The 27,704-nt window shown below is 43.5% G+C and overlaps 3 protein-coding genes across 9 annotated transcripts in view; 2 read left to right on the top strand and 1 right to left on the bottom strand.

Moving 5' to 3' along the window:
• Positions 1-2,633, bottom strand: part of sh3kbp1 (SH3-domain kinase binding protein 1) — a 31,205-nt gene extending 28,572 nt beyond the window's left edge. For 3 of the 5 annotated variants that reach the window (XM_069696491.1, XM_069696492.1, XM_069696495.1), the window contains exon 1: positions 2,414-2,632. In XM_069696491.1, the coding sequence (XP_069552592.1) occupies positions 2,414-2,417 (4 nt within the window). In that variant the 5' untranslated portion in view covers positions 2,418-2,632. Of the gene's footprint in view, positions 1-2,413 lie in introns of all 5 variants that reach the window. The other 2 variants (XM_069696490.1, XM_069696494.1) reach the window with 1 other exon arrangement.
• A 4,335-nt stretch (positions 2,634-6,968) lies between these two features.
• cops9 (COP9 signalosome subunit 9) overlaps positions 6,969-27,704 on the top strand; it is a 202,300-nt gene continuing 181,564 nt past the window's right edge. For 2 of the 3 annotated variants that reach the window (XM_069696567.1, XM_069696568.1), the window contains exons 1-3: positions 6,969-7,158; positions 7,541-7,613; positions 10,352-10,411. In XM_069696567.1, coding sequence (XP_069552668.1) covers positions 7,096-7,158; positions 7,541-7,613; positions 10,352-10,389 — 174 coding nt within the window. In that variant the 5' untranslated portion in view covers positions 6,969-7,095 and the 3' untranslated portion in view covers positions 10,390-10,411. Of the gene's footprint in view, positions 7,159-7,540; positions 7,614-10,351; positions 10,542-27,704 lie in introns of those variants that run through there. The other variant, XM_069696566.1, reaches the window with a different exon arrangement.
• and1 (actinodin1) lies at positions 14,702-20,892 on the top strand. Its single transcript, XM_069696497.1, has 6 exons — positions 14,702-14,772; positions 17,369-17,413; positions 17,744-17,889; positions 18,659-19,072; positions 19,165-19,410; positions 19,544-20,892. Exons 1-6 carry the CDS (start codon positions 14,760-14,762, stop codon positions 20,570-20,572), a joined length of 1,893 nt encoding a protein of 630 aa, XP_069552598.1. The 5' UTR covers positions 14,702-14,759; the 3' UTR covers positions 20,573-20,892.

The following is a 27,704-nucleotide window of genomic DNA, read 5'->3' as shown; positions in this document are numbered from 1 at the left end:
CCCATGTGAGAACTTGTGTGTGTTCATCTGAAGGCTTTCAGTGTAGGCAGCGAGAGAGGTGTTGGCAGCAAAAGCAAAAAGTTTTTATTGGTTTCAGGTGAGAAAAGTGAAACTTCTTTACTACTGTAACATGTTCCTGTACGTAGACGTGGTATTTGCTTGTGGAAAATGGAAAGTCTCGGTCTGTAAAATGCACCTTTCACTTTCAACGCCAACACTTGCAGCAAATTACAGAAAGCTATCGGAGCAAGTGTGTTTTATTCTGCATCTTATCTCCGGGAACAAGCAAAGAAATGACCTGAAACAATAAAATAGGCCTATAAGAGCGTAAAAATGGATGAACACAACGTACCCTTTCACTTCAGTTTAATGTAAAATAACATAAAATGGGTCATTCAATTAAAGGTTTCTTTGTTTGTTGTCTCTAAATACACTCACTGCCACTTTACAGGTTCATCTATACGATCCATTTCAGTAAATATAACTATTTTTTTTTTTTTTTTTTTTATTCCTGTCCTAGAAATGTTGATTAAATCAGATGTTCCTCAAACTTTATGACCATCGTGCTTGTTGAAACACAAAGTTTTGGTCCACTGAACAACAAATCCATTTCGGGTCAATATGAAACCAAGAGGAGGAGATTCGAATGCCCCGGTGTTTGTGTTTCTTAACTATTGGGTCATTTATCCAAGCTAAAAAAAAATGTTGCAAACTCTTTTTTTTTTTATTAACTTAAATATCACAATCTATACCTGATTGTTAATATTGTGGAAATGCTTAAGATGTCACACGTGTATCATCGTGTACAATTAATGGTAAATTTGGTGGCAGGTTAAAAGGTCAAACTTGAGCTTTGTTTTTAATTTGAGTTTGGGTAAATGACACGACAGTTAAGTTAGTTTTATATTGAATGCACAACATAATACCCGACTGGTGGTGGAATAAGTTGACCCAAAGTTTAACCTGGGGATTTTTAAGTGTGGTAACTTCTCCTCTCGTACACAACCCAACTCCCGTGTTTATTCACCCTGTGACATTTCATCAAATTAAGGAAAGCAGGATGTTGATGCTAAACACTGAAGGTAGCCTAAAATAACTATGCTTTTACAGGAGGTTCAGATCACACGTGGGACGTGTTTAAACGCCCCCGTAATTTCCATTTCAGCTAATTTTGTACTTGAGTGGTGAATATTCACAAAACATTTGCATTTAATTTAATTTAATTTAATTTAATCACGACAGCCTATATAGACTGAGGGAATCTGAGGCCTCTGATTGCCTGTGGATAATCCAGCACTGACAGTTGTGTGTGTGTGTGTGTGTGTGTGTGTGTGTGTGTGTGTGTGTGTGTGTGTGTGTGTGTGTGTGTGTGTGTGTGTGTGTGTGTGTGAAGTTTCCCCGAGGTTGGCCTGCATTGTTTACATCAGTAGAAAGCATGCACGCAACAGAAACAGAATATATTTGAACAAGGGCTGCAACCAATAAACATCTTCATTATTGATCATTATCCTAAAGCATTCATCAATCTGTCAATCAGTCACTTTCCGGTCACGTGCTCCTTTGCAGAGAAATGAATTGTAGCCTGCAGATTAAAAGTAGCACGGGAAAGAGAGAAAGAGAGAAAGAGAGAAAGAAAGAAAGAAAGAAAGAAAGAAAGAAAGAAAGAAAGGGTGGGTGGGGGTGGGGGAATCAAACCTCAAGCCCCTGCAATGAGTGACGTCCCAGTGAGACAATCAGCATATTTACAGCACCTAATCGATCGATCAGCCTCCTCGCACCACCGAATCTGCAACCAATTAATAGTCACGCGCTTGCGGTGCAGCGGCGCGGGGCCGTGGGAAACGATGGCGCTGCCGAGAAACAGCCGGGCCTGCTTCTTCTCCACAGCGGCAGCGAGCTGGAGAGAAGAGTCAAAACACCGTGTAGCACAATGGGACGCGGACACGAGAGTGAATGTAAACGTGTCAACATCTGCAACTCATCAACGCGAGCCCGGCCGCTTTCCCTTCAAATCGCAATCCGCGCGGACACTCCGCACACCCACGCGCGCGCGGCTTCTTTCTAAATCATGAACTAAAAACACGGACGGGTGGGGAGGAGAGGGGGGGGGGGGGGAGAAGAGAGAAATGTGCGACCAAAAAAAAAACAACCCCCCCCCCCCCCAAAAAAAACGCCAAGCCCCGCGGTCCCCGAGGCAGCTCCGCTATGTAGGAGGCGACGTCAGGCGAGAGGTGAGGTGGGGAGGAGGAGGGAGGAAGGAGAGAGAGCGAGAGAGGCTGAACCCTGCGCGCATCTGGACCGGGCGTTGATTCCTGCCCATCCAGATGCGCTTTGGAGGCTTTTTTTTTTTTTTTGGTGGGGGGGGGGGGCCTTTCTCCAAAATAGAAGCACAAAGAATAGCGTCGCATCTCACCCATTTATGTGTCCCGGTGTGCTGGCAGCGCTCCTGCGGGCGGGTCGGTAACGGGGGAAGGTGGTTGTCTCAGGTAATAAGAGGGGGGTTTGCGCCGGACCGAGCCCCTTGCCTCCTGCTCGCGCTACAGATCCGCTACAGCAGCGCTGAAACGGGAGGCGCGTCAGACGAAACCATATTCCTTCCTCTTTTTTTTTTTTTTTTTTTTTTGTCCGGTGACACGACAGAGGAGGCAGAGCGAGCAGCCAGAAAACGGAAAAAAAAAAAAAAAAAAAAAGCGCTGATGAACGAATCTCTCTCTCTCTCTCTCTCTCTCTCTCTCTCTCTCTCTCTCTCTCTCAGTTGCCTTCAAATGCATCGCGGAAACTCCGACTTCCCCGTTTTCAATTTCACAAATGGGCAGATCTGAGCGGGCGGTGACGCAATTGTGCTGCACCACGCGCGATGCACTCGGAACAGATGGCGGTGGCCCAAATACCGTACAGGAAATCTCATTGCTCGAACTGAGCTTCATTTATAATGATAAGCATTAATGTGGCCATTTTATTTAAACTATGAAATATATTTTTTTATTCATTTGACCACTTCAATCACTTATGACGGTCACAACTCACAACCTGAATAGTTATTTTGCTATATTTTACTTGAGAAAGATTCTGAATGCAAAATTAACTACCAACTAATAAAAAAAAAATCAATAGTGGGATGTTGGATGATGATACTCATACTAATTCTTGTAATTTAAGTGTTTCATTTCAGAATAAAAGCCCACCGTTATAATCGTTATATCTCGTGTCATGTTAATTTAATTACTATTACTTTGTTGTGGAGGAGTTAGTTTGTGTGGGGTTTCAGTAAAAAAAAAAAAAAAAAAATTCTCACAGCCTTTGAAGGTAGCATCTGTCTGACCTCAAAGTCTCGCACCTGTGTAGCCCCAAATCTCGCGATAACTAACTAATAAATGTAAAGCTCCAAACACCACTGTGAAGGAATTACAGCCAGCTTATACTGATATGATCTCAAAATTGGCTCAGGGGAATAATGTCTTAATTGTTTTCAAGCTATTTTTAAAAGTTTTTTTCATTTACTGACTTTACAGAACCTCAAACCCAGAAACTCAAGACACACACACACACACACACACACACACACACACACACACACACACACACACACACACACACACACACACACACACACACACACGCGTGCTGATGCAGTGCTGTTGTGCCCTCTCTGCAATCGAACCACATCCAGCGGAGAATGTGCTGGCGGCAGCAGAACGAGGGCGATGAAATGATGTGGCGTAGAGGAGAGAGAAAAAAAAGAGATGAGGAATTTGGATTTCTGTCACACTCAGCTGTCAATTTTTGGTGACGGAACAAGCTGCCGCACAGAAAACAGAGAAGATCTGATATGATGGACTGCACCTGTAGCACGGTGCAAGAAATGGCATTCAGATGACCGGAGAGATGAGAGATACATATATATATATATATATATATATATATATATATATATATATATATACATATATATATATATATATATAGTGGCAGCAGTGGACCACTTATTTAATAGTTTACAGTTTCTGCCATTATAAGAACAAAAAAGTGTCACCTTTCATCTGTTCTCCTGCATTTCATTTCTCTATATTTTGATATGTTCCTTTATATCTGTTTTGATGTGAAACACTGCGTAACATTTTCTTGCTGTAAAGCACTTTGAGCTGCATTTCTTGAATGAAAGGCGCTACACAAATAAAGTTAACATTATTATTATTATTCATGTATATTAATGGCATCAAAGTTTTTCCTTTAAGGATGTGCGGCGCTTTGGCCGACTCTTATTCTTGTTCCATCTAAAATGGGGATATATAAACAAAATTGGCTTTAGAGGACTCGACATACTCAAATTAAAACAATGACAATTTGTTGGTTAAATATGGACCAATAACCGTTATCTTATTATAACACTGTTACATCTACTGACCACAAACAGGATGCAGTGTTCAGCAGTGAACTTCCATTGGTGCCTTTGAGGTTAGCTGTTACTTCCGGTCCTGCTAAAGTCTTGTCCTGCTCTAATGAGCGCTGTTTGAAGAGGACAGAAAGGACTGCACAAAAAACAAACAACAACAACAAAATGCCCTTGTTATCATGTTGGCGTGTTTACCTGCCGGAATCACAGAGCAAACTAAACGGTCCAAAGTGAACAGGTGACCTTCGCAGTGCACCCTGGGTAATGTAGTTTGTTTTTAGTTTTTTTTAATTTTTTTTTTTTTAAAGGTCCGGTATGAATCACCCACATAATCAGAATCAGAATCAGAATTGTTGGCCAGTTATGTTTTACACATACAAGGAATTTGACTCCGGTTGAAGCTTCTTTCTAAGGTTTAAAAAAAAACCAAAAAAAAAACCAGACAGACATAAAAAGACATTTAAAAACATAAATAGACATATATATATAGAGAGCTGAGAAACAAATATATACACCTAAACAATGGTGCCGATGCGGTTGGGTGTAGTGATGTTGAAGATGTCAGGTGTTGAGCAGAGTGACGACCTGCGGATCAGAAATGTTCGAAAAAGGAAGATACGAATTATTTGAGAACAAGTACATCTGTCGGATAACACATTCAAACTGGGTGAATTTCATACATTTCATAATGACCTGAACTTAAATAAAAAAAGGGGGATGCATTACTTGGCAGCAACAATCAGGTCTGATGGATAACGCGTGCACGCCCCCTTAATTCTCAGTGTGACACTTCAAATCAAGGTTGGATCAAGTGGTTTTATTGGCACCTACTTTATTTGCACAACTTCAACATCCTACATTCATTTGTCTGCATTTAAAAAAAAACTAATTTTAGTATAACTAAGCCTATTTTAAATCCAAAGTTATGCTTAAAAACACAATGAAACTGTTATAGCAACAATATTGTTGATATTATAGTATAAATATTCCAGATGAATCAACGACACCCCGTAAATTTCGGTTCAATCCTACTGAGAAAATGCCATTAATAGCCCACTTAGCCTAATTAAATGACTGTGAATGTTCAAAAACTAGACTTCAGATCATTTAATATTATTGATGAATCTGACAAAGAGGATTTTATCAGTTTAAAACAGCAGGCCGAGTACTTTGCCAAAATCACCTTCAATGTCTTGCAGTTTTATTGGTGTAACGCAGGCCTACTTTTACTTCCATAAATTACTTGCATCGAGCCCTGTGAAGCCATCGCGTCAGTTTCCCGCTCATCTCTTCTGTGCAAACCTCAGCGGCAACTGAAATGTCACAAGCAACAAGCCTATAAATATATATTTCTCATCCGAGCTCCTGAGTAACACGTTAAACTGACTACCTTTCTCAGTCATAGCGTGGCACTTGCGGTGATCAACCACACAGATCTTCCTCTCGCTCGCTCGCGTGGATGCAATCTGTGCTGCTGCTTTAAGAAGATTTTTTTTTATTTTATTTTTTTTATCATCCAGGGATGGAGGGTTAATTCTCCCTCAAGAGGAGAGAAGTAATTTTAAACGCTTGCGCTAAGGTGACACCATCTGGGACAGCGTTGCTATTGCACGACGTGCTCAGTCCCAATTAAATTTTGCCACCTCTGCTGCACATGTGGAAACACACGCACACACACGCACACACACACACACACACACACAAGTGAGACGTCCCAGTCGGGCCGACACTATTTCTGGCACTGTTATCTCTTCTGCGCACATGTTTGACGATGCCCGACATTTTGCATGTAAGAGAATGGACACTATTTCTTAGGGAGCTTATGAAGAATCTTGAACCTTGAAAGCAAAACCTTTTCCATGGTTCTGAGGTATTTATGTTTTCATCATTATTGGTTTATTGCCGCTGAGCAGTCGATATTTATTTACCGTGGCTTGTTTTTTTTTTTTTTTTATTCGCTGATTGTGGGAATTTTTGCTCTCTATGAACTTCATTAACTGTTGTAAGGATGCTCCTATATAGATATAATATATGACAGAGATAATAAAGTGTACCCTCAGGTATTGTTTATTGCCTGAAGGTGGCAGCAGAGGACCACGTCTTTAATAGTTTACAGTTTCTGCCATTATAAGAACAACAACAAAAAAGAACAGAAAACTGTCAGTCTACATCTAAAGGACATTTTGACTATTGAAAGTGGTTTTAGATCTTTTTTTTTTTTTTTTTTAAATCAAAATCGCCTTTTATTTATTTATTAAAACTTTTTTTTAACCTTAAATTCTGTGATTTCAGGTGACGCTAAATGCACAATGATCTTTCTGAGGAGTGTTTAAACCGGAGTTTTTACAGGAACTGACTCCGGATCAAGCTGTCAGTTTTCAGAGATTCATCACGTCTTTTTGGTTTCTGCACCAAAAAGGTATTTTCCCACACAGGGAGACCTTTTTTTTTTTTTTTTTGTCTGTTCAATCACAACTTCTCACTACCGAGACTGTCCAAAAGGGGGATTCGAACCTGTTACCAGATCGTTACTGGAGGTGGAGGGGCGGAACGAATGTCAGCTTGGGAACGGAAAGCCGGGCATAAATTCGTGTAGCACACATTTATTTTGTTTACCAGTTAGCCTTAGCTTGCCAAAAAAAAAAACCTCGAAGCTACGACATTTAATTTACTCATTACAACTGGATTGTTACTGGAAAACGATGAAACCTGCGGTGGACGAAATGTTCCCCGAAGGAGCTGGTCCATACGTGGATCTGGACGAGGTCGGTTCTATGATTTAGAGCAAAAATAACAACAACAACAAAACAACGTCGTTACAACGTTGGAGGATCGTTGTGTATTTGGGAACATTTGGGTCAGAAAGTGGGAAAAAAATTCGAGCTGAAATTCACGAATGATGTCTTTTCCCTTTCAGTGTTTTTTTTATTTATTTATTTATTTTATTTTTTTTGGCCGTCCGACATCCATCCAGACGTCTATTTCCTGATTATATATTTAACACATATATATTGTTGACTGTTTGAATGTGAAGGAGGAACAAAAGGCCTTTTTAATCTCCTGTTATATTGGACCCTAATTACCCGTAATCATTCAAATGCAGTGTGGCTTTGCTGTAAGTGTGGTTGTACTGCTGCGTGTTGACAGGCAGGGGGCAGCAGCGGCCTGCTGATGGACCTGGCAGCCAATGAGAAGGCAGTGCACTCGGATTTCTTCAATGGTGAGACGCCACGCTTCTTTTATTTTATTTTTTTATGAATGAATACATTTACACACGCACGCACCGTAGAGAGTAAACTTCTTTAAATGCGGCTGCAGAGCCGCACGCGGTGAGGAGAAACAAATGTGCTAAAAACAAACAACAACAACACGTGAAATAATAAGCAATAAAAGAAGCATCGACAAACTCCTGTATCTGTTTAATGATCACATCTGATGGAGAACTCTGAAGTGAACTAGTAAAAACTAAAAAAATAACAACCTCTAGTGTCTCTGGTTTGCACTCGAGGGATTTTAGACACGGACGGCTGGAGGTTGCACGCAATTAGGAACTTCCTTCAATGATGAAAGGAATGAACAGAAACCCAGATTTATGTTGGTCTAACCTGATAATCTGACCAATTTAAGCTTTTATTTTATGTCAGAAGTAAACTGAACAAAACTCGCGGGACAAAGATGTGTGGAAAGTAAAAACAACAAACAGCGGCGGCAGCAGCATCATATCACCGGGAATGTTTTCACGCAACATACCAAACTTAAAATGAACCTAAAAATGTGCCCTAAAATATTCCGGTGAATTCAAGAGAGCCGTGCAGAGAAACCGAATCACCGCCAAAAGTGCATCGAAACTGAAGTTTTAGCGTAAGCCTCTTATGCCGTTACTTCCTCGAAGCGCATTGTCTTCTCAACATTAACGTTGTTCCCCTCTGTGAACAAAGGTTTAATGTGCAGGAGCACGTAAACGAAGACGCGCACACACACACACACACACACACACCAAAAAAAGCTAATCTGTTTTCCGTCTTGCAGCTGTGGCTCCCGGCAGAACAAGTTTTGGCTCAGCGGCACATGACCTAGAAAAGAAAAGAGCTGATTGTTAAAAAAGAAAGAGAAAAAAGGAGGGAGTAGAAAAAAAAAAAAAAAAAAAGCTGAGAGAAGAGGAGGATGATAAAGTGTGTTTATAAGCTTCTGTCAGACTGAAAGTCAGCGGGATACCTCGCCAGTCAGCTGCTTTAAAACACACACATCGACACTCCTTTAGATCACTGAAGCCGGAGTCCTTTCTCGTTAAGAGTTGTAACGCCGGGCGTCATTCAGAAACACGCACAGACAGTCCCAATCGCACAAAGTTTCTACCGTTCAACCTCTGTGAACGGTCGCAGGACGGTCGTGCTCCACAACACCGACTCGGTGCCGGTGTGCTGTAATAAATGCCGACAGCTTGAAAAGGTCAGCGTGGAGTTTACATCAGCCAGAAGCTGGCAGCCTGTTACACAAGGATGTCGGCGGTAAAAACTAAAAAAAAACTGAGTTTGATGTATAACTAAGGCAGGAATTATGTAACTGGCCTGGCACGAATTCATCACTAATTAATCGACAGAATAAAACAAGCGAAAAGAAAGAATCGATTCCCCAGAATCGCACGTCCGACATCGTGTTGTTGTTGTTGTTGTTGTTTTAATCAACCTGTGTGTAAAACCGAAGTGTTGTCAGATGCGTTTCTACTGAACAGTCAGGTGCCAGTTCATCCAGGCAGGAGGGAGGACGATGTCGATGCACTTTAAAAAAAAAAAAAAAAAAAAAAAAGTTTCATGACCTGAAAGCATCCGCATGTGGAGGTGATGCACAGCAAAAAAAAAAAAAAGAAAACGAGCTCATTACATCCCGACAAATATCCTGTTTCAAAGCAACCAGCTCCACAAACATCTGGTGTTGTGGTAACCAGATGTGGACTCAGTGGGCTTACCTGATCCCTTTTTTTTTTGTTAACCAATGATCTGTTAGATCCTCCAATAATGAGCCAGTTGTTGGAAGACGTTTGAAATCGGAAGACGTACTTGATGAACCGTCAGTCACTCGGGCTTTTAGACGCTCGGCGTTAAAAACAAAAACACGTCCCGGGGCAACGACGACTTCTCTCGGCCCTAAACGGTCAACTTCAGATCAAAGATTCACCACGAGACCGTTTGAAACTCGCGGCTTCGCGCGGCTCTCCGGTCCGCCACTTTCTCGAAACCCGCCGGTTTAAACAAAAGCAACGAGACGATGTGACTGGGAAGTCTCTGGACTTAACTGCCAGCTTCTCAGGCTCGTAGCTGGATATAATTTGCAGCGTAAGTGGTGATGGTCATTTTTTAATTGTGAGGAAACAGGAAAACGAAAGAAGAAGGTCGAGAAGTTGGAGCTGCCTTTTAGAAAAGTTCAGATTTTTAGCCGTCACCATCTTGCTAGTTTGGAGCCGTTTGGAGCAGGAAGTGACCATATTTGGACGAGCTGGGGGGGAGGAGCGATCGTTGGTGGACCTGACTCCATCTGATTGGAAAACCCGAGGACGCTAAGCCCCGCCCACCTAATGCGGAAAACCTGACCGTACTACAGGCCTGTCAATCAAACAGAATTTTGTCAGCAAATCTTTGGTCTGAAATGGGCTTAAGTTGACATCATGTGGTTGTTTACTTTTTACCGACCCAAAAACATTCAAATAAATACAGAGACCAGCAAATATTCACATCGGCAAAACTTGAAGCAATGACGTCATCGATTAATTGTTTAAGCTTTAGTCAGTAGAGCTTGTAAATAAAGTATTTCATCCACTTAAGAACGCATTTTCAGACTGTTATTCACTTTTTTTTTTTTTTAATTGTTTTTTATCGGTATTATCGTAATTATCTGTAGCTGGATTAATTTGAACCCCGTTATTGTCTCCCCTTCTTTTTTTTGCATTCTTCCCCTCTCCAGATTTTGAGGATCTGTTCGATGACGACGACCTGCAGTGACGTCGGCGTCCCACCGACCGACTCTGTGGACATGTCCACAGAAGACGTGAAGAAAATGGGATTATTCTCTCTTACGTTGGACAGCCTCCTTTGCGAAAGTCGCTCAGCGCCGCACTGAAATAAAGCCTTTTTGTTTTTTACGACGACAAAAACAGCTGTCTGTGAATTCTGAGAATCCCTTACATTCCTGCTTCAGAGAAAATTATGAGTATGGTTTTGGCGGCGTCGTGTTCGAATCTGTGTCCCGGCTGGATTGCAGGTTTGCGGGCTCCGCGAAACACCTGTTCGGCGAACGTAATTACACACGAGATACGGCGTTAACGTGACCCCGAAACGTTCAGTCGGGGCACGACGGGACAGGAAAAGGGGCTGGAAAAAATTTTAGAAATACAAAATAAATAATGAGACGTTCAGGTGCAGACCACGAAGCGGTAGAACTTCGATCGGCAATAATTTAGGCAACGACTGAAGGGAAGCAGAAGCGGGGGGGGGGGGGGGGGACTGAGAAAAGGTTGGATTTTTCTGTCGGAACAAATTTGAATGTTTTGAACTTCCCCCTGAGGTTGGAGCAGACCCTCAAAAATGAAAGCCTCCGTTTACGGTAATGCATTTAAACCACAGAATCTTTTACATGCTGCAGAATTTTCCCACAGAAGCAGAAAAGAGGCTCATAAAACAAAAACGTTACAGGCCCCTGGTCACAAGATATGCGGACACCCAAAAATTACACCCATATGCGCTTGTTGACTGAAACCCATCATCATTAACCTGCTGCTTTAACTGCTTCCCCCTCTTTCTTTCTGGGAGGGCGTTTCTTTTTTCTTTTTTTTTTTCCAGGAGAGTTTGACGCTCTCGTGGCTGAACGGGAGTAAAAATCCCCGCAGCCGGGATCCAGTAGAGGCTGGACAACTGATGTCGGGGTGATGAGGCCCAGGGCTCGCAGTCGGCAGGGTGCAGTTATAGACTGCGTGTTAAAACAGGAAAAAAAAAAAAAGGCCTTCCTCAAGAGTGTTGCCTCGAAATTGGAAGCAGACTCTTTCTTTTTCCATTACGGCCACGACTGAAGCTCAAGACGAACATCAAGTCCCTGTCAGATACTCTGCAAAAGGGGGCGGGGGGGGGGGAAGCAGGTAAAACAGTGCGTGTCCACCTGCAGATGGGCATCGTCATGTTGCAGCTTTTCATGTAAACTGTGGTGTTTTATCGCAGCAGAGATTTCTGCAAAGTCGGAGAACGAAAACTTACGTCTGGAATCCAACAACAACAACAACAACAACAACAACAAAAAGACTTTCAGGAAGCTAAAATTGCTCGACTCAACAAAAATGACCGGAAGTCAATTTACAACGTACTATTGATTGTCCGTGTGTGCGTGTCGTGAAAACGCCGCCTTAAAAAGGACAAACTCGGGGAAGAAATTTTAACATTTTCTTTCACCCATAACTTTTAATAGCCAAAGATGTTGGTGCACGTTTTGAAACCGTGGCAACGGGAAAAATGACGCCTGCCGACGCTTCCACCGACGATTAACGCCAGCCAGTGATAAACCATCGACTACGAACAAAACATCTTCACGTTAAACACGGGAGGTGAAATGCTGTTAACGAAGTTTTTATCATGAAGAACAATGGAGGGTGTAATTTGGACATCTCAGTTTGTGAAATCTCTCCAGTTTCAGGTCGCCAAGATAAAATTTTAAAAAAAAAAAGCAGCCGCAGAACGTAAAAGACCTGAAAATGTGTTTTTGCCAAATTTCATGCCTGATTTCTGTTTTTCTTACCGTTGTTTTTTTTTTTTGAGTGAGTGGGGATTGGTTGGAACTAGATGATGTCACATAATTACAGAACCAATCAGAACGCAGCAACATCTGAATTTAATTCCAATGACAGATGGTTCGCTTTAGTTTTGCAGTCTTGTCAAATCACAGGAGGCGTCTGAAGTCGCTTCACAGGCCGACATTAAACACGACAGCGAGCAGGGAATTCAGCTCTTGGACGCGAATAAATTCTCATTAGTTATTTTTCATAAATACAAATTCAAAATCTCGTCACGTTGCGGGGATTTTTACGAGCGTTTACACTTGAAATTCAGATTACAAATGCCACAGTGCTTTGGGATCATTAAAGATTTAATGAGGATTTTTATTTTCCAAAAAGCTTTAACTTTACCAAGAAAAAAAAACAATATAAAATCATGTCTTCAGGGACTTTTTCAGCCGCAAACTACTGGCTCACACCACAATAGAAATCCCCCACCAAAAAAGTACCAACAGGTAAACTATAGTTTAGTCTGTGTGCATAAACGAGCTTACGTGTCCACATGCCAGCTGTTCTCCCTAAATTGAATACACCCCACAATAGTAGAAACATTCTGAAGTCATTTTGTTCATAAAAAAAAAACCACACAAGATTTAATTTGGGCTTGAATCACTTTATCTATGAAATAAAAACTGAATTTTTTAAAGTGAAAATTCTCTATGAACTAATAAAACCACCTTCAGAAGCCGCTCTGGACACAAACCTCATAACGCTGCCGAACGTTTAAACTGAATTACAGTCGTAACAAGTCACATACGGCGTTATTGCATCAGGCATCACCGCGACGGAGCTTTTCCACTGAAGTTACCGCCTGTGTGTACCTGTGTGTGTGTGAGTGTGTATATGTGTGTGTGTGTGTGTGTTACAAGGCTGGCATGCCTGAACACAGTTAAACTGAGGAGGAAACTGTAGATTATGAAATTCCTCATGTGTAGACCAGCTGTGCCTGTGTGGTGTGTGTATGTGAGTGAGTGAGTGTGTGTGTGTGTGTGTGTGTGTGTGTGTGTGTGTGTGTGTGTGTGAGTATGTATGTGAGTGTGTGTGTGTGTGTATGTGAGTGTGTATGTGTGTATGTGTGTGTGTGTGTGTGTGTATGTGTGTGTGTGTGTGTGTGTGTGTGTGTATGTGAGTGTGTATGTGAGTGTGTGTGTGTGTATGTGTGTGTGTGTGTGTGTATGTGTGTGTGTGTGTGTGTGTGTGTGTGTATGTGAGTGTGTGTGTGTGTGTGTGTGTGTGTGTGTGTGTGTGTGTGTGTGTGTGTGTGTGTGTGAGTGTGTGTGTGTGTGTGTGTGTATGTGAGTGTGTGTGTATGTGAGTGTGTGTGTGTGTGTGTGTGTGTGTGTGTGAGTGTGTGTGTGTGTGTGAGTGTGTGTATGTGTGTGTGTGTGAGTATGTATGTGAGTGTGTGTGTGTGTGTGTGTGTGTGTGTGTGTGTGTGTGTGTGTGTGTGTGTGTGTGTGTGTGTGTGTGTGTGTGTGTGTGTGTGTGTGTGTGTGTGTGTGTGTGTGTGTGTGTGTGTGTTAGAAGGTGTGGTTTGGCCCTCTGAGGTCTCTGAGAAGTGCTTATGTGGCACCTTTGATCCCCTTCATTACTGCCTTGTGTTTTCTGTCCTCTGTCCTTTCTCTCGTCTTTGTTTTTACTCGATCAGGAGTCATCGTTTCATCCCCCTCCCCCCCAAAAAAAAACATAAAACAAATCCAGAGTGTGAAGATTTTCACAGAGTGGATTATTGATCATGAAGTGACTTCAATTAAAAAAAAAATAAAAAAAGACACCACTTGAGGCGACTTCTTTAACCCCCATTTTCCACGTCTCCATCTCGACTCCGAACCCTCCCACCTTCTCCCTCTTTCCTGTCTTTAATTACGGTGCCTCCAATTGGCTGGAACTTTCAGCCAATCCGGCGTGCCGTTGAGGTCGCCCTCGACCCCCTCAGGTGGTCCCCCCTCGTGTGCCTTTTTGTGTGTGTGTCAAGAGATGACGGGCTCAGTTTATAACCTTGCGGGATCCCATCTCTGTCAGGGCAGTCTGTAAGAAGGGCTGCAGGAAACCGGGTGCACCAGGAGTCCCTGCCAAACACACACACACACACACACACACACACAAACAAAACAGACACACACACACACACACACACACCTGGAGGACCGAGTCTTCAGGGCCAATCCAGCTTCTTGGGAGTCTGCAGACGGACAACGCTGATAAACCTACCGCAGGTAAGAGACCCGAGACGAGCTTTAGTTTCAGGTACTTCCCAAAAAGGAGTTTCAAGTTCAGGTTGAAGTTTGACTCCTGAAAAAAAACAAAAAAACACACACCTGATTCTGTCAAAGCCAATTTTTTGCAAAGCAGCAAATATTTGTGTATTTTTTAAAGGCACAAAAGTGATCAAAGTGTGAAGTTTGGGGAGTAGATCCTTCTTTTAAACAAGTGTGTCTTTCCTTTTGTTTTGTTTTTTGGGGGGGGGTTTGTTTTAGAGGAGGAGGTCCAGACATGGCTGAACGGAGGAGAACCAGCTTCTCCGGTGTGTTAATCACCGCTCTGCTGGCCGTGATGCTGCTGCCTGGTGAGTACGCGGCGGGAGACCGCGCATCACAAGCGAGGTCGCATCACCGAGGACAGGCGTGTCAGATATACGTCACGGAGGTTTTAACTTCCAGTGTCTTAACGAGAACGTTTGTAAAGTAGAAAAGTTAAAAAAAAAAAAAGTAAAAGTAGGGATAACAAAAGGTACACTCAAATCAAAACAGGTAAGTATCAACTTTAAGTATCGAAAAGTTTCACTTTTTTTTTTTTATAGAGAACGAGTTCATCCTAGGTAATTTGGTAGTTTTCATCATCAAGTGAGCTTTTATTTTTCCTATTAAATAATCATTTAGTCCAAAAAAATGACAGAAAATTGCCCCAAACATTTTTTTTATTTAAATGTTTTGTCAGAAAACTCAAAAGATATTTACTTTAAATACTTGTTTCACTTATAAACACCCAAAAAGCCTCTCAAATTTCCTCAACGTTTGATATTTTCCATCAAAACAAACTCTCATCCACAGTGGGGTTTGTTTTTTTTATGGTTGTGCACTTTGATTAGTCAAAACCCTTCACATGCGGCCGCTCTTTTAGAAAAACGGTCTGGATTCATCAGATTAAAGCAACTAAAAGACAACTTTTTTTTCAAAGCTGACCTTTGCAGCAGCAAAAAAAAAAAAAAAAAAAAAACTCCTTAAAAAAGTTTCCGACACTCCCAGAGTACCGAGACTCCGCTCATTACAGAACCAAAGAGCATCTGAAGGACTGCTGACTCAGGTGAGTCCTCAACCCTCACATCTCAGATTTGTTCTTGGAAAAATAAGAGAATCGCAGCCTGACAAACGTTTCTTCACCCTCCAAAAATGGAAAACAGAAAAGCATCTTTCAGGATTTTTATTTTTATTTTTTTTACAGATTGAAATACTGAATAATCACGAGGTGAGGAAGACACTGTGCTGTGGGCAAATGACTCATTGAAGCGACGACTATCACGGCACGCATTGATGAAAAATGTCAGCTATTACCTCTTAATGTGTGGCAGTGATACGGTGGATGTTTTTTTTAAACGGTCATTTACGTTCACAACAGCGTCGCTACAATTTGATGAAATGGGCATTTTTCTATGATGACCTTATGTAACATTTATTTGATGAAATCCGTGCATTTACAGGCAGATAAAACTGCGGCAAAAAAAAAAAAAAAAAAAAAAAAAGAAAAGAGGCGTGATTGCGAAATTGCGGATTTTGGATGCAAACAAACTAAAAAAAAAAAAAAAAAAGATTTAAACAATCTTGATGTGATTTTTATCGCAGAGAAATACGGTGGATGTATTGAATTGTTTAAGCAGCTTATCTGTCTCGCAAATATGCTTTTTTTTTTTTTTTTTTTTTGCTACTGGTCACATCAGAAGAGGCTTATTCAGCTGATTTGGGTGGAGCTCAGCTATGTGAATAAATTATATTTCATTTTAAGTAGCTTTTTTTAGTGGCTCTCACTGGGGGGGAAAAAAAAGGTTGGAGACTGCCATGTGATGTCCATACATCATCAGTAATGTCTGGACATGAAGACAGGTTGCTCTTCTGCCACCTGTTTCCAGTTGACATGATTGACACATTTACAAAGGGGCGGGGCTCCGCTTACATCTCTTCTTTTCCTTTAAAATGCTTTTTTTTTTTTTTTTTAAGTTACACTGGTTAAAAGGGTAAAATACTACAAGGAGGAGGAGGAGGAGGAGGAATTCCTTTCATCGGTACCGGCCGGGTAAAAAAATGAGTACCTGTCAGCATCACCTCCTCCTCCTCCTCCTCCATCCTCCTCTTAAAGCTGTGCAGTTTCCAGATGTGCCAGCCGCCTTTTTAACAGGCTCGTAAAAAATAATACAGCGGATACGCTGAGCCAGCATCATTTAGCCCACCTTCCTCCTCCTCCTCCTCCTCCTCCTCACCGCCCCATCACCCCGGGTCACCTTCACTTCTCCTTCTTTGGTCCTGTTTTTATCTGCAGATTCATACCAGCTTTCTTCTCTACGCTACAGCGCACATCCCGTCTTTCTGATTGCTCCAATCAAAACTCTGTTATTCAATTTTTTTTATTTTTTTTATCGGGAGATTGACGTCCCCCCCCTCCCCCCCTCCCACTTCCCACACGCGCCACGTGACCCGGCATTATTCTCCCTCCTCCCTGGATATTTTTTTTTTTTTTTAAACCTGTCATCCGTTCTCCTTTTCTTCTTCCTCCTCCTCCTCCTCCTCCTCCTCTCTGTAAGGCATTAACACCTTTTCCCCGCGGAGATGAAAGAGACCGCGGAGAAGCGCTGAATCTGCTGTTCCCCTCATGTATGTTGGGGTCAAGCGGTGCGCGTGCGTTTCACATACGTGCACGCAGGCGACGCGAGTGCACACGCAGCTCTTTGAGAGCCTCAGCATGGGGTTCAGTGTTACAGGCTCTCCTATAAAAATCTACAAAGTGCTGCTGCTGCCAGCGCTTCAGGCATGAGCCAATTACTCCTTCCCCCCCGTTTAATGAATAATATCAGCCTGCTAGTGTTTGAGGTTTAATGTCATATTCTCACTTAGACAAAGAAATCCGATTAGAGAGAATAACGCGATTTATGGATCTTCTGTCTGTTTTTGTAGCACTCTTGTCTGCTGGACCGGTTGTGCAGAAGATCAAAGGAGATGGTAAATATGTGATTTTTTTTTTAACCTTTAAATATATTTACACACAGGTGTTTGTTTTCTAAAAAAAAAAAAAGTACTTTTTGATTAATACAGCACCTCACCTGGCTTTAATGTAGCATCAACACTTAACCCTGTAATTGATATTTCGTGTGTTATAGCAGCATTTTTTTTTTTTTCCTGGCAAGTAAAAAAAAAAAAAGAAAGCTTTAATGAATTTTGAGTCCTTGAATGTTTTGGAAAGTTTAAAAGTCACTGGGAAGTCTTTGAATGTGATGTGGAAGCCCTTGGATCAGCAGTGACCTTCCTCTGTGTCTCTGTCCTGCACCTCAGCGGGGGAAAGCATCCAAGAGAGGGCGAGCACTGCTGCCATGCACAGGAGGCTCATCCGCAACCGCAGGAACATCAGCTGGTACAAACAGCACTCTGACTTCTGGGGCTGGTACAAGTACTTCACTGACAACGGCAACCAGGAGGCAGTAAGAAAACACGAACACACACACACGTGAAGAAAATTACCGGTGTCTACACCGACTGCTTCCATTTAATGAAAGTCTTAAAGGGACGCCTCACCCTTTTTAGTTTGAAACAAAATGTTGTTTAGTGTTGAAAAAATATTGAAAAGCGATGTTTTCATTCATTTTAAAGCTGCTCTTATCAATATATATTTTTTTATATTAATGAAATGTAAAATGACTACTTGTAATTGGCTGAGCGAAGCGTTTTAGCGTCTCAAATGAGTGAAGTCTTCAGGCCTGAAAGTGAAGCCGATGCAGAAGTGTCTTAAAGTGCAATACCAGTGAGGGCCACTGGGGGGCTGGTTCTTAAAAACCTCTGGCTAAATAGAGTCCCATTCAAAAAGCATCAACTTCTCATGAAATACAAAAGTCAGCAAATTTCTTCCACAAGTCATTATGATGTCACTTGTTAAATTCACTGCTTTTCATCACTGTTCTGGTGGTCCTACTGAAAATAACTCCATCATTAATTAAATATTAGGCCCGTAGGAGAGGCATGTTTGGGGGGGTGTAGGTGAGCAGGGCATCCAGCTTCAACTCGTCCAACTGTGGTCACTTCTATCCATTTAATCTACGCCTGCAGCATTTCTCAACACTCCATTGTTGCTGCAGGAATGATTTGGGAAGTTTCTCCAGATAATTTTCTGCAGTTAAAATGGATTATTGGCAGGTTGTAAGTTGTGGCAAGTAGTTGGCAAGTTGCTCATGAATAAACCCGTCCTCCCCTCAGGTTCAGGAGATGGATCGCATCTATCTGGCCTACCTCCAGAACAAGAACCGCGCTGATGGACGTCGCTCCTACAAGGCCTACCTGCGCCACCTGGGGGATATCTACAAGTCCTGCGCGGATACTGAGGACCCCAACTGCGTCGCTTCCTACACCGACAGGCCCGCACCCAAACCAGAGCCCCCCAAACCTGCGCCAATCAAAACCTGCAACCCCACCAAGGACCCCTACTGCCTGTATATTGCTTTGGTCCAGGGCAAGAGCCCCTACCAGCCCCTGGTGCTCCCAGCTGCCACCCCCGCCCCGGCACCAGTCAAATCCCCCGCCCCTCTGTACGTCCGCTCTGCTGCTTCAGCCAAGGACCCGCAGTCGGGCTATTACTACTACGCTCCATCCGCGGTGCCTTTCCTTTCCAAGGTATGCTATTACACAGCATTTGTTTTTTTCTCCAGTTCACTTTCTTTAGTGCAACGTTAACTCCCAAAAATATCTGCCTCTGTTTGCTCCAGGAGCAGAAGGCCGAGCTGCTGCGTGTCTGCGCCCCTGAAGACGTTGAGTGTCTGCAGTACCACCTGAGGGCCGCCCACGGGTACACGCCCTCCGCTGGGTCCGCCCCCTCGTACGCCCACCTCGGCTGCGACCCCACGAAAAACCCCAGCTGCAAACCCAAGCTGGTGCAGAAAGCCCCCTCTGGTCTCTACCTGCAGTACCCCAACTGCGATCCACTCCGGGATCCCCGCTGTGCCTACGCCGCGGTACTGCTTTATTCATTCTACTTATTCAGTCCGAACACTTTCAGTTCTGTACGTTAACATTTGCATCTGTGCCTTGACTATCCTAACTTACGGTGTTTTTTTTGTTTTTTTTCTGGGATCCTTACCCCCCCAGGCTGCACGTGCTCCTAGCCCTGCAGTCTCCGCCGGCCCCGGATCCTGCAACCCGATTTTCGAAGAAGGCTGCAACCCTCTTACCGCCACCAGATTAGCCACTCCCCCAGAGTCGTACAAAAATGGGGAGAAAGATGAGGCTGCCGCTATCCGTGCCGCCCCTTCTCCAGCCGAGCAGAACAACGACCCCTATGCCGTATTTAGGGATGCTTACGCTAACGCTAACAGAGTTACTGATCCTTACGCTATGTACCGCCAGGCTAGCGCCCAAGCTCCTCCTCCTTCAGCGTCCGACCCGTATGCCGCGCTGCGCCGATTCATGTCCCAGGCTCAAGTTAATGACCAGTACGCTCCGCGCGCGGCAGCTGCTGCCGAGTCCAACCCCAACGATCCTTTCTCCGCGATCCGTGAGGCGGCGGCTGCCGTTCACCGCCGCGGCCCTCCCACCCCCAGGCAGCAGTTTCCCTTTTCCCAGCCCAGCTATGAGGAGCCCGCCCAGGAGGAGCGCCACCCTCTGGGCCCCCCGGGTAAAACCAAGGAGGGCTACGACTGCTTCATCGGCTACGACCGCGAGTGCTACCCCGTGAAGCCCAGCGAGCCTCGCTCCGGAGTTCACCGCCGTGTCCCCTACCCCGCCGAGGCCTACGAGCCCCACCTGAACTCCGACGGCACCCGCAACGGAGTCCTGGAGCCGCCCAACCCGCACTGCGACCCCGAGTACGACCGCGACTGCCGCCTGCGTCGCTACGAGCCCGAGCAGGGCCGCGCCGAGACCCAGCCCGAGCACCGCGCCGAGGAGGACCACAGCCAGGGGGCGGCGGAGAGCGAGCAGCACGAGCGAGAGCAGTACGAGCGAGAGCAGTACGAGGCGGAGCCCTACCAGAGCGGCCAGGAGGAGCCTCGCACGTCTTACCAGCCGCCCTCGCAGCAGGGCATGCCCAGCCTCCAGGACATACTGAGGCACTACGGAGACCAGTACCCAGACCAGGATGATCACGGGGCTTACCCGGACGACTACCGCAAGAAATAAACATGCCAACACTCGTGCATGCAGACGGACACGAATACACAGTCCCATGGGTTCTTGTAGCTTAGCCCTTGAACGCCTCACGCAGTTCTAACTGGACCAGATACGGGACGCTGATGAAGTCTATGGACCCGATGAGCAAGTACACGCATGTACATCCAAACAAAGCTTCCGGCTGATCGGAGCACGCTCAGAAACGTTGCTGGAACACCTTTCTATGCTTCGCCGCGTCGCTTTCTACTGTCCACCTCGAACCCCTTTTCCAACCACTCAAATGTGTAATGACATCTCAATCCTCGGCTTTGCTTCTGTATCTATGCATCTCTTCCTTTTTTTTTTTTTTCAAAATGTTTGTTGCTTTTTGTCAGTGATGGATTATGTAAAGATTTTTTTTTTTTTTCAGTCTGAATGTCCTAATAAAAAGCTCTCGAAAGCTGTTCTTGCGTTTTATTTCCTGGATCTTGACACCGTTTGAGTGGAAATAGTGAAGGACAGATCTGAGAAAGTGTCCTTTGGTTAATCACGTATCAAAAAGACGGATGCTAAAAAGCACCTAGCAGGGTAGATAAAACTACGAACAGTCCTTTCTGCTAACGCGACAGTCAGCTGAACATTCACCCAGAAGAAGAAGAGAGTTGATTCAAATGTAAAAGCGCCTCCTTTTGAACGGCTGATTGGGTTCGCAGCTGTGAAAGCATCGGAGTATTTGATTACTGTAAATTTCCACTCGAAGGATAAATTCATTTGGGAGGCTGCAAATGGATTCAAATCAAATTACATTTAGTGTGATGAACTTTAAACAAAGACAAGTAGAAGGAAGTCGACTGAGGAGTTGTCTTCCAACATCAGAGTCGGAGACGCAGCACTGCAGGAAAATGCCAGCTCAACCTTTCCAGTGGTTGAGATAAAGGCAGTAAGAAATAAGCAAACCTGACCTTTCTAAACAATTAAAGATAACACATTTGAGAATAACTCAGAAGTTCTTTAAGATTCTAGTCTATTCATCAATCAATCAAACTTAGCTTAGACCAAACCCGATCCTAATGATGCTTTCTGCTAAACTGAATCTGACTGCTGACCTCTTTGACCCGTTTTGAACTTGTAGAACTTTTGTCTCCCCCGTTTGAGTAATTACAAAAACCTTACATCATCCGCTCTGCTACTTTGTTGTGGCTTTAAAATGGTGGATAAAAGAAATTAAAATGTGTCATAACCCCAAAATGTGCAATGACTCCAGAATTTTATTCCGTTCGGTCTGCGATAACGTTTGGAAAGTTGATATGAGCTGCAGGACTGAATCCCCATCCAAGTTAGCATAGAGCTAACGTAAGTGTGAAAGGTGGAAGTCTATGGGGCGCCATGTTCTTCTCATAGAGGATGCCCAGTTTGTATTCATCCAGCCAGCGCGGGAATGTCTCACCAGACACCAGATTTAAAAACTCTATACTTTGAATTACAGAAGTTAGCTGGCGATTGGCTCAATCAGCATTTTGTTAACTCGTCCGGCTTGAATGTAAGAGATGTTCATTTATATGTTGAAGTCCCACAATAAGTCCGATGTTCTGCTTTGCTGAAAAACCCTCATCCAAAGGAATTACCATAAATCTTTTCTGACAAACATTTCATGACTAAAATGTATTGCTTTGTCTTTTTTATGTTCACAGGACTGGTTTTTGTCTTCTTCCTTTTGTTCTATGTGATTTCTCCTCCAGATGTTGTGTCCTTATCGAATCAACTTGCTGATAATACCTGAAAAGTGCATTTTATCTTGAAATAGTAAGAAAACGACACCAAATTAAATTCAAACTTTATGTGAACTGGACGATCTCTGAAGCCAATATTGCAAAAAGTGCCTTTAACTGGACTCTTTTTATGTTCCTGTGACTTGTTGAAATATCCCTACAGCTAGCCAAAGTGCGGTCACAGTTTCTTTAAAAATCATTTTGAATCTGGGATTAGATGTAGCTGCTGTATTTATATATAAAACTAGTTACTGACATCTTGGAGCATTAAACTTCATTTTCTTTTACAATGCAAAAAAAAAACCCGCCATAAAAATGGTCAAACTAGCTGTAACTACACTGTTGTGTACCAACGCAGACGCTATGCCAGAAGAGGGAATATTTGTAATTTATTCATTTGAATTCACGTTGAAGCAAAGATAATACACACCTGATCGTAAATGAATAGAATTCAATAATAAAAGAAGTGCATTCCCTGCGGGAAACTCGGCTGCATTAACAGCAGCTTTTGGTTATGCCACATTTTGTAATTCTTCATTTAACATTGAGCGGCAGGATACGATACGTAGACCCTCAAACTGATTAGTGACTCTTCAATTAGGCCGAGCAGGGCTTGCTGCCACCTCGAGAAACATAATAAACACACAGCCAGCGACATTAGAGGCAGCTGAGGTTTGCTGTTACATTTTCTTTTCTTTTGTGGAAGAGGCAGAGAAAGACATTTGCAAAAAAATAATAATAATAATAATAATAATAATAATAACAATAATAATGCTGTTAAGAAAAGGCATGACATCTGCATCTTAACCTCTTCCTCAGACTCCTGCAGGATAACAAGCACAGGGCAACAAATCAAAGAAGACAGCGTGAGACGAACTCCACTCGGGTGAATGAAGAAGTGAAAGACGGCGTGTGTCTCATCTGTTTGTGTGCGCGATGAAGGAAGAGATCCTCACCCCTCCATATATCTGAGTGAGTCTGCCTCCAGCTGTCCACAAAGTCAAACCCTGCACACACACACGCACACACACACACACACACACACACACACACACACACACACACACACACACACACACACACACACACACACTAAAGCTGGGACTCCCTCTTATGGTCGCTGATGGTAAACATTAGCCATCGCTTCACAACACCGCTGTTGCTGTCAGTAAGAGTCAAATCTGATTATTTGTGGAAGACTAACAATAGATCACACTGTCAAAACTAATTAGCAAACATCCTGGACACCTCTGTTCTGTCATCAGATGTTAAAACGTGCACGTACAAGCTCCACATTTAACTCTGTTAAACCGGCACATTTGGTATTCATTTGTATTCTGCTGCACTTCTGTGGATCGTGTTGCGTTGCCTGGATTCAGGGAAGCACTTTCATTTTTATTTGTACAAGTTGTGATCAGGCACAAACACTTTTGAGAACTAAATGTTCTGTTATTTACGAGGCACAAAGATCTGATAAAACAAAAAATAGATAGAGTTCAATGTCATAATTTGACCCCAATTTCGGGGCGATCCTCTGCTTTATAGATATGTTTTGTCATCGTCCTTTTAGAGATGAAGACGTTGTTTTGTTGACAATTTTGACCATTTATTTCGAATTGATATGGAGTCAGTTTATTATTACACACATGGGGAAAGCCATGACAACAGGGAAAAAAACAAAACAAGTACAGCGATCAGTCACTTTAATGAAAGGCAAAAATATACTGTGGCTGAAATCTCACAGCAGTTTCCAGGATGTGAACCTTGTTTTAGTTCCAGTTGATGTTTGTCAGGTTTGTCAAGTTAAAGAAGAAATGGGAACAAAGATTGTACCGTAGTCATAATTATTATTATTATATATTTTTTTAAAGAGTAGAAAACAAAAAGCAGCCAAATGTAAAAATCTAAAGTTAATCTAATATCAAATGGCTTTAATTCAGACCTTTTCTCAAAATAAAATCTCTACCTGCACTTGAAATAAAATTACAAGCAAAAAACACAAACAAAGTCTGATGGACAGCTGGATGTGCCAGCATGATGCATCACCTAAGATTAAAAACAAAAAAACAAAACGGTGTGACTTCTGTCACCTTGCGCTCGCAGCTGGGAACTGTAGCGCCAGGTGGAAAAAAAAAAAAAAAAAAAAAAAAAGCATCGGGGGGTCCACCTCTGCTCATTTTGTGTTTTTTTGTTTTTTTTTCCAATTAGTGATCCGAATCAATAACAAAGGGAAAGAAACTAGTGGAAAGACGCTATTTAAAAAGAAACACACACACACACACAACAAAAACAGGAGAGGAGAGACGTAAGACGATGAGGAGAAGCGGTGAGAAACAGGGACGCAGCGGGTGTGAGGCTAAAAAGGGACGAGATCACAGCGTCTTGATGTGCAAGAATATTCCACTGCGCGTCACTGATTATTTAGCTGCACGCATCTAAAACATCTCGGCCTCCAGTGTCACGCTTTTGGCTCCTCTGTTTGTTCTCTCAGCTCGCAACCGAGTTAAAAACAGCTTCGACATTTAATGTCCTTTTAACTCCGAATATAAATGAAGAATTTATTTGAACAAGTCGTTTAGTCCTTCAGTCATGTAATAATCTGCCACTGGGTTTCACTTGTTTTACAATCGTCATCTCTCCAGCACTTTACATGAGGTCAGTACCTTACAGAAAGTGAGAGCGCCCCACGCTCGCATCGCCACGGCGCTCACAATCAGATAAGACCGAGGTCAGAGGAAGGCCGAGTCAGCGATTTTCACAGGCTCTGAATCTGCAGGATTAGATTCAAGAACAGCCCACAATATTAATATGAGGGGATTTGAAGGAAATTTGCACCTCGCGTGTTATTCAGTGGTTTTTCATTCATTTCTTGCTCCCCTTCGGCAAACTTTGCAGCAGCTTGAATTTGCTTTCAAACTCTTGGTCAAGGCCGCTGGAGACCTGCGCCTCCATGAATCACGTTTAAACATTCAGTGTTTGACTCGTGCACTTGTTTTTTTTTTTTTTTTAACCGATTGCCCAATCCAAGAAATCGGTTTTTTGTGTGTTTTTTTTGGTCCACGTTAAATCTCATTGTTGGTGAAAACTATTATTTTCAAGGTCAGGAATAAATTTACTGGAAGTCGTCTGGACCTGAATAAATGTGGTGCCGGCGTGGGGTTGTTTCTCCTTCTAGTTCAAGTCATTACGGTTCTTCGCCTTCACCCCGAGCGAACAGGACGAGGAAGAGAAACAGAGAGAGGGCGATGCAGAGCGAGGTGGGGTAGGGGTGGTCTTATCGTTGTGGTGCAGGGTCGCTCTGAGACTAAAAACCATGAGCTAATTTCACACCAAATTTACATGAAAATTACTATTAATTACTTCGAGATATTAGGTATGTTGGAAACAATTATTCGATCCACATTCAGACATTATTATGTAAATGTAATTTTGTTTCTGTTCTCCGTGTGAGGCACATAAGTATGGCTCATGTGGTTATTGTCTGGAACAAACCAAGAAAGAGTTTTTGAAGGCCACGTGTGTGTGTGTGTGTGTGTGTGTGTGTGTGTGTGTGTGTGTGTGTTTTCAGTTTTGTCTCCTCTCAAAAGTTCCCCCTCTTTTAGTTTACTGCTCTCATTTCAGGAACTCTGATTAGTTGGATCTCGTGTCGCGCGACGCTCGAGGGCCACGGCTCTCGGAGGCGAGCGGCATGAAGCGGTCGCCTGGCGACTAAACCGGCGACAGGTTGTCGTGGCAACCTTGTTGTGATAGATGTCCCTGCCTCCCGCTGCCATCTCGGCAATGCTCTGGTGTTTATCTTGCTATCCTTCACCGTGAGCACTCATTGATCATCCCGCCGCTCAAAGGGGGCACATCCCTCGCCAGCAGCGTGTCTGATTAAATATTAATCACTTTTTAAAACACTGCCAGGCCTCTTAAGTTATCCCCCCCCCCCCCACTCCTTTCTCCTCCAAGGCGAGTTGGTGATGCTTGTTTTCCAAAAGTTGCCTCGGTGCAGCAGTGAACAGAAGTCGGGCCTTTTCCCCACATTTAATTTAAAGAATGAAATGCTATAGAAATGAAATCTGAAGGGCTATGGAAGTGGGGCAGTCGTTTGCTCGGCGTGACAAAGTCCATTCTAACAAAATCTGTCTGAATACGTAAGCGAGCGCCTCTCCGAGTTCTGCCCGCCCGCCCGCCCGCCCGCCTCTTTCTGTGTACATTTCCCAAAGTTTCCATGTTTGGCCACGAAGCTTCGCCATCTGGAGCCACGGTGCCTCAGGTTCGTGTTTGCGAGTGCGCGCGCATCAGAAGTGGAGAGCAGCTGTTTAGAAGCGCAAACAGAAGCCTCGTCCGCCGCTCTGCTGAAAAGCTCATCACATTTGAACCCTTGGCGGGGAAAATAAACCTTTGCATAAAAAGACGCAGTAAGATCAGCGTTCATTCGCAAATTCGTGTTTTTATGAGAACATCCTTCAAGCGTGGCCGTGGGAACGTGTCAGATAGGGGTGGGGGGGGGGGTCTGCTGTGGGCATGATGCAATATCATATGAAAGAGTTCTGTATACATGACACATGCCGTAAAATCACAGTGGTTGCGTTTGTTTTCTCACATGCATGATTACAGCCCTTAAAGAAGGAGATGGATGCTTTGACTATACAATAGTTGTCAGATGATAAATGTGAGGAAACATACATAAAATGTAAGCCACAAACACACGAACCAGCATACTCCTGTACCGTGACATAAGTACATTGATTTTGTGAACTAACATTTTTAAATTCGGGATGTAAATTTAGGCTTTTGTTGCACATGTAGAGGAGGACGCCAAGAAAAAGTGGAGATTGGCAAGAGGAACGATCACATCTCTGAGAAAGAGAGGCGAAGTGGGAAGTTCGTGCCACAGCTCCGTTTTCCTCGAGCCCTTCGTCCCGGGGAGGCTGACATGTTCCAGCATGGGGCTGCGCGTCTCGGCGTCGGAACCGAGCCCCACGCCGAGTGATGCTGACGTGCCCTCCCGCGGCACAGGCACATTCCTTGCGGTATGCCCGGCGACGCCTCAGGAGAACCTCTTGCAGGCTCACACCGGGACCCGTGATGCCCTTTAAAGACACCCCCCCCACACACACCTCCACTGCCACTACAGTGTGAGCCCGTGTTATTTATAAATTCTGTATATTAACAAAAGTTGATGGCCCTCGATTGGATGTAAATTAAAACCACTAATACAAAAACAGTCACTTTCTACCATTAAATATGAGAGTCACTGCGATGGGAGATTTGTTTCCTATTCTCCACCTGGGTGACCTGAAGCAATAAGTCGGAACTTGTTCACAGTCCGTCTGAAGTGCAGCTGAAACCGGGCCGAGTTCACGGGCGAAACGATGGTACAGCCCCGGCTGTGCCCTCGCCGG

This window comes from Brachyistius frenatus, unplaced genomic scaffold, assembly GCF_029030835.1.
Source record: "Brachyistius frenatus isolate BFR_SWC_R1_liver_20210118 unplaced genomic scaffold, ASM2903083v1 Contig_21, whole genome shotgun sequence".
Classification (NCBI taxonomy): Eukaryota; Metazoa; Chordata; class Actinopteri; family Embiotocidae; genus Brachyistius; species Brachyistius frenatus.
Note: the sequence above shows the minus strand (reverse complement) of the source record. Positions and strands in the feature narration are given on the sequence as shown.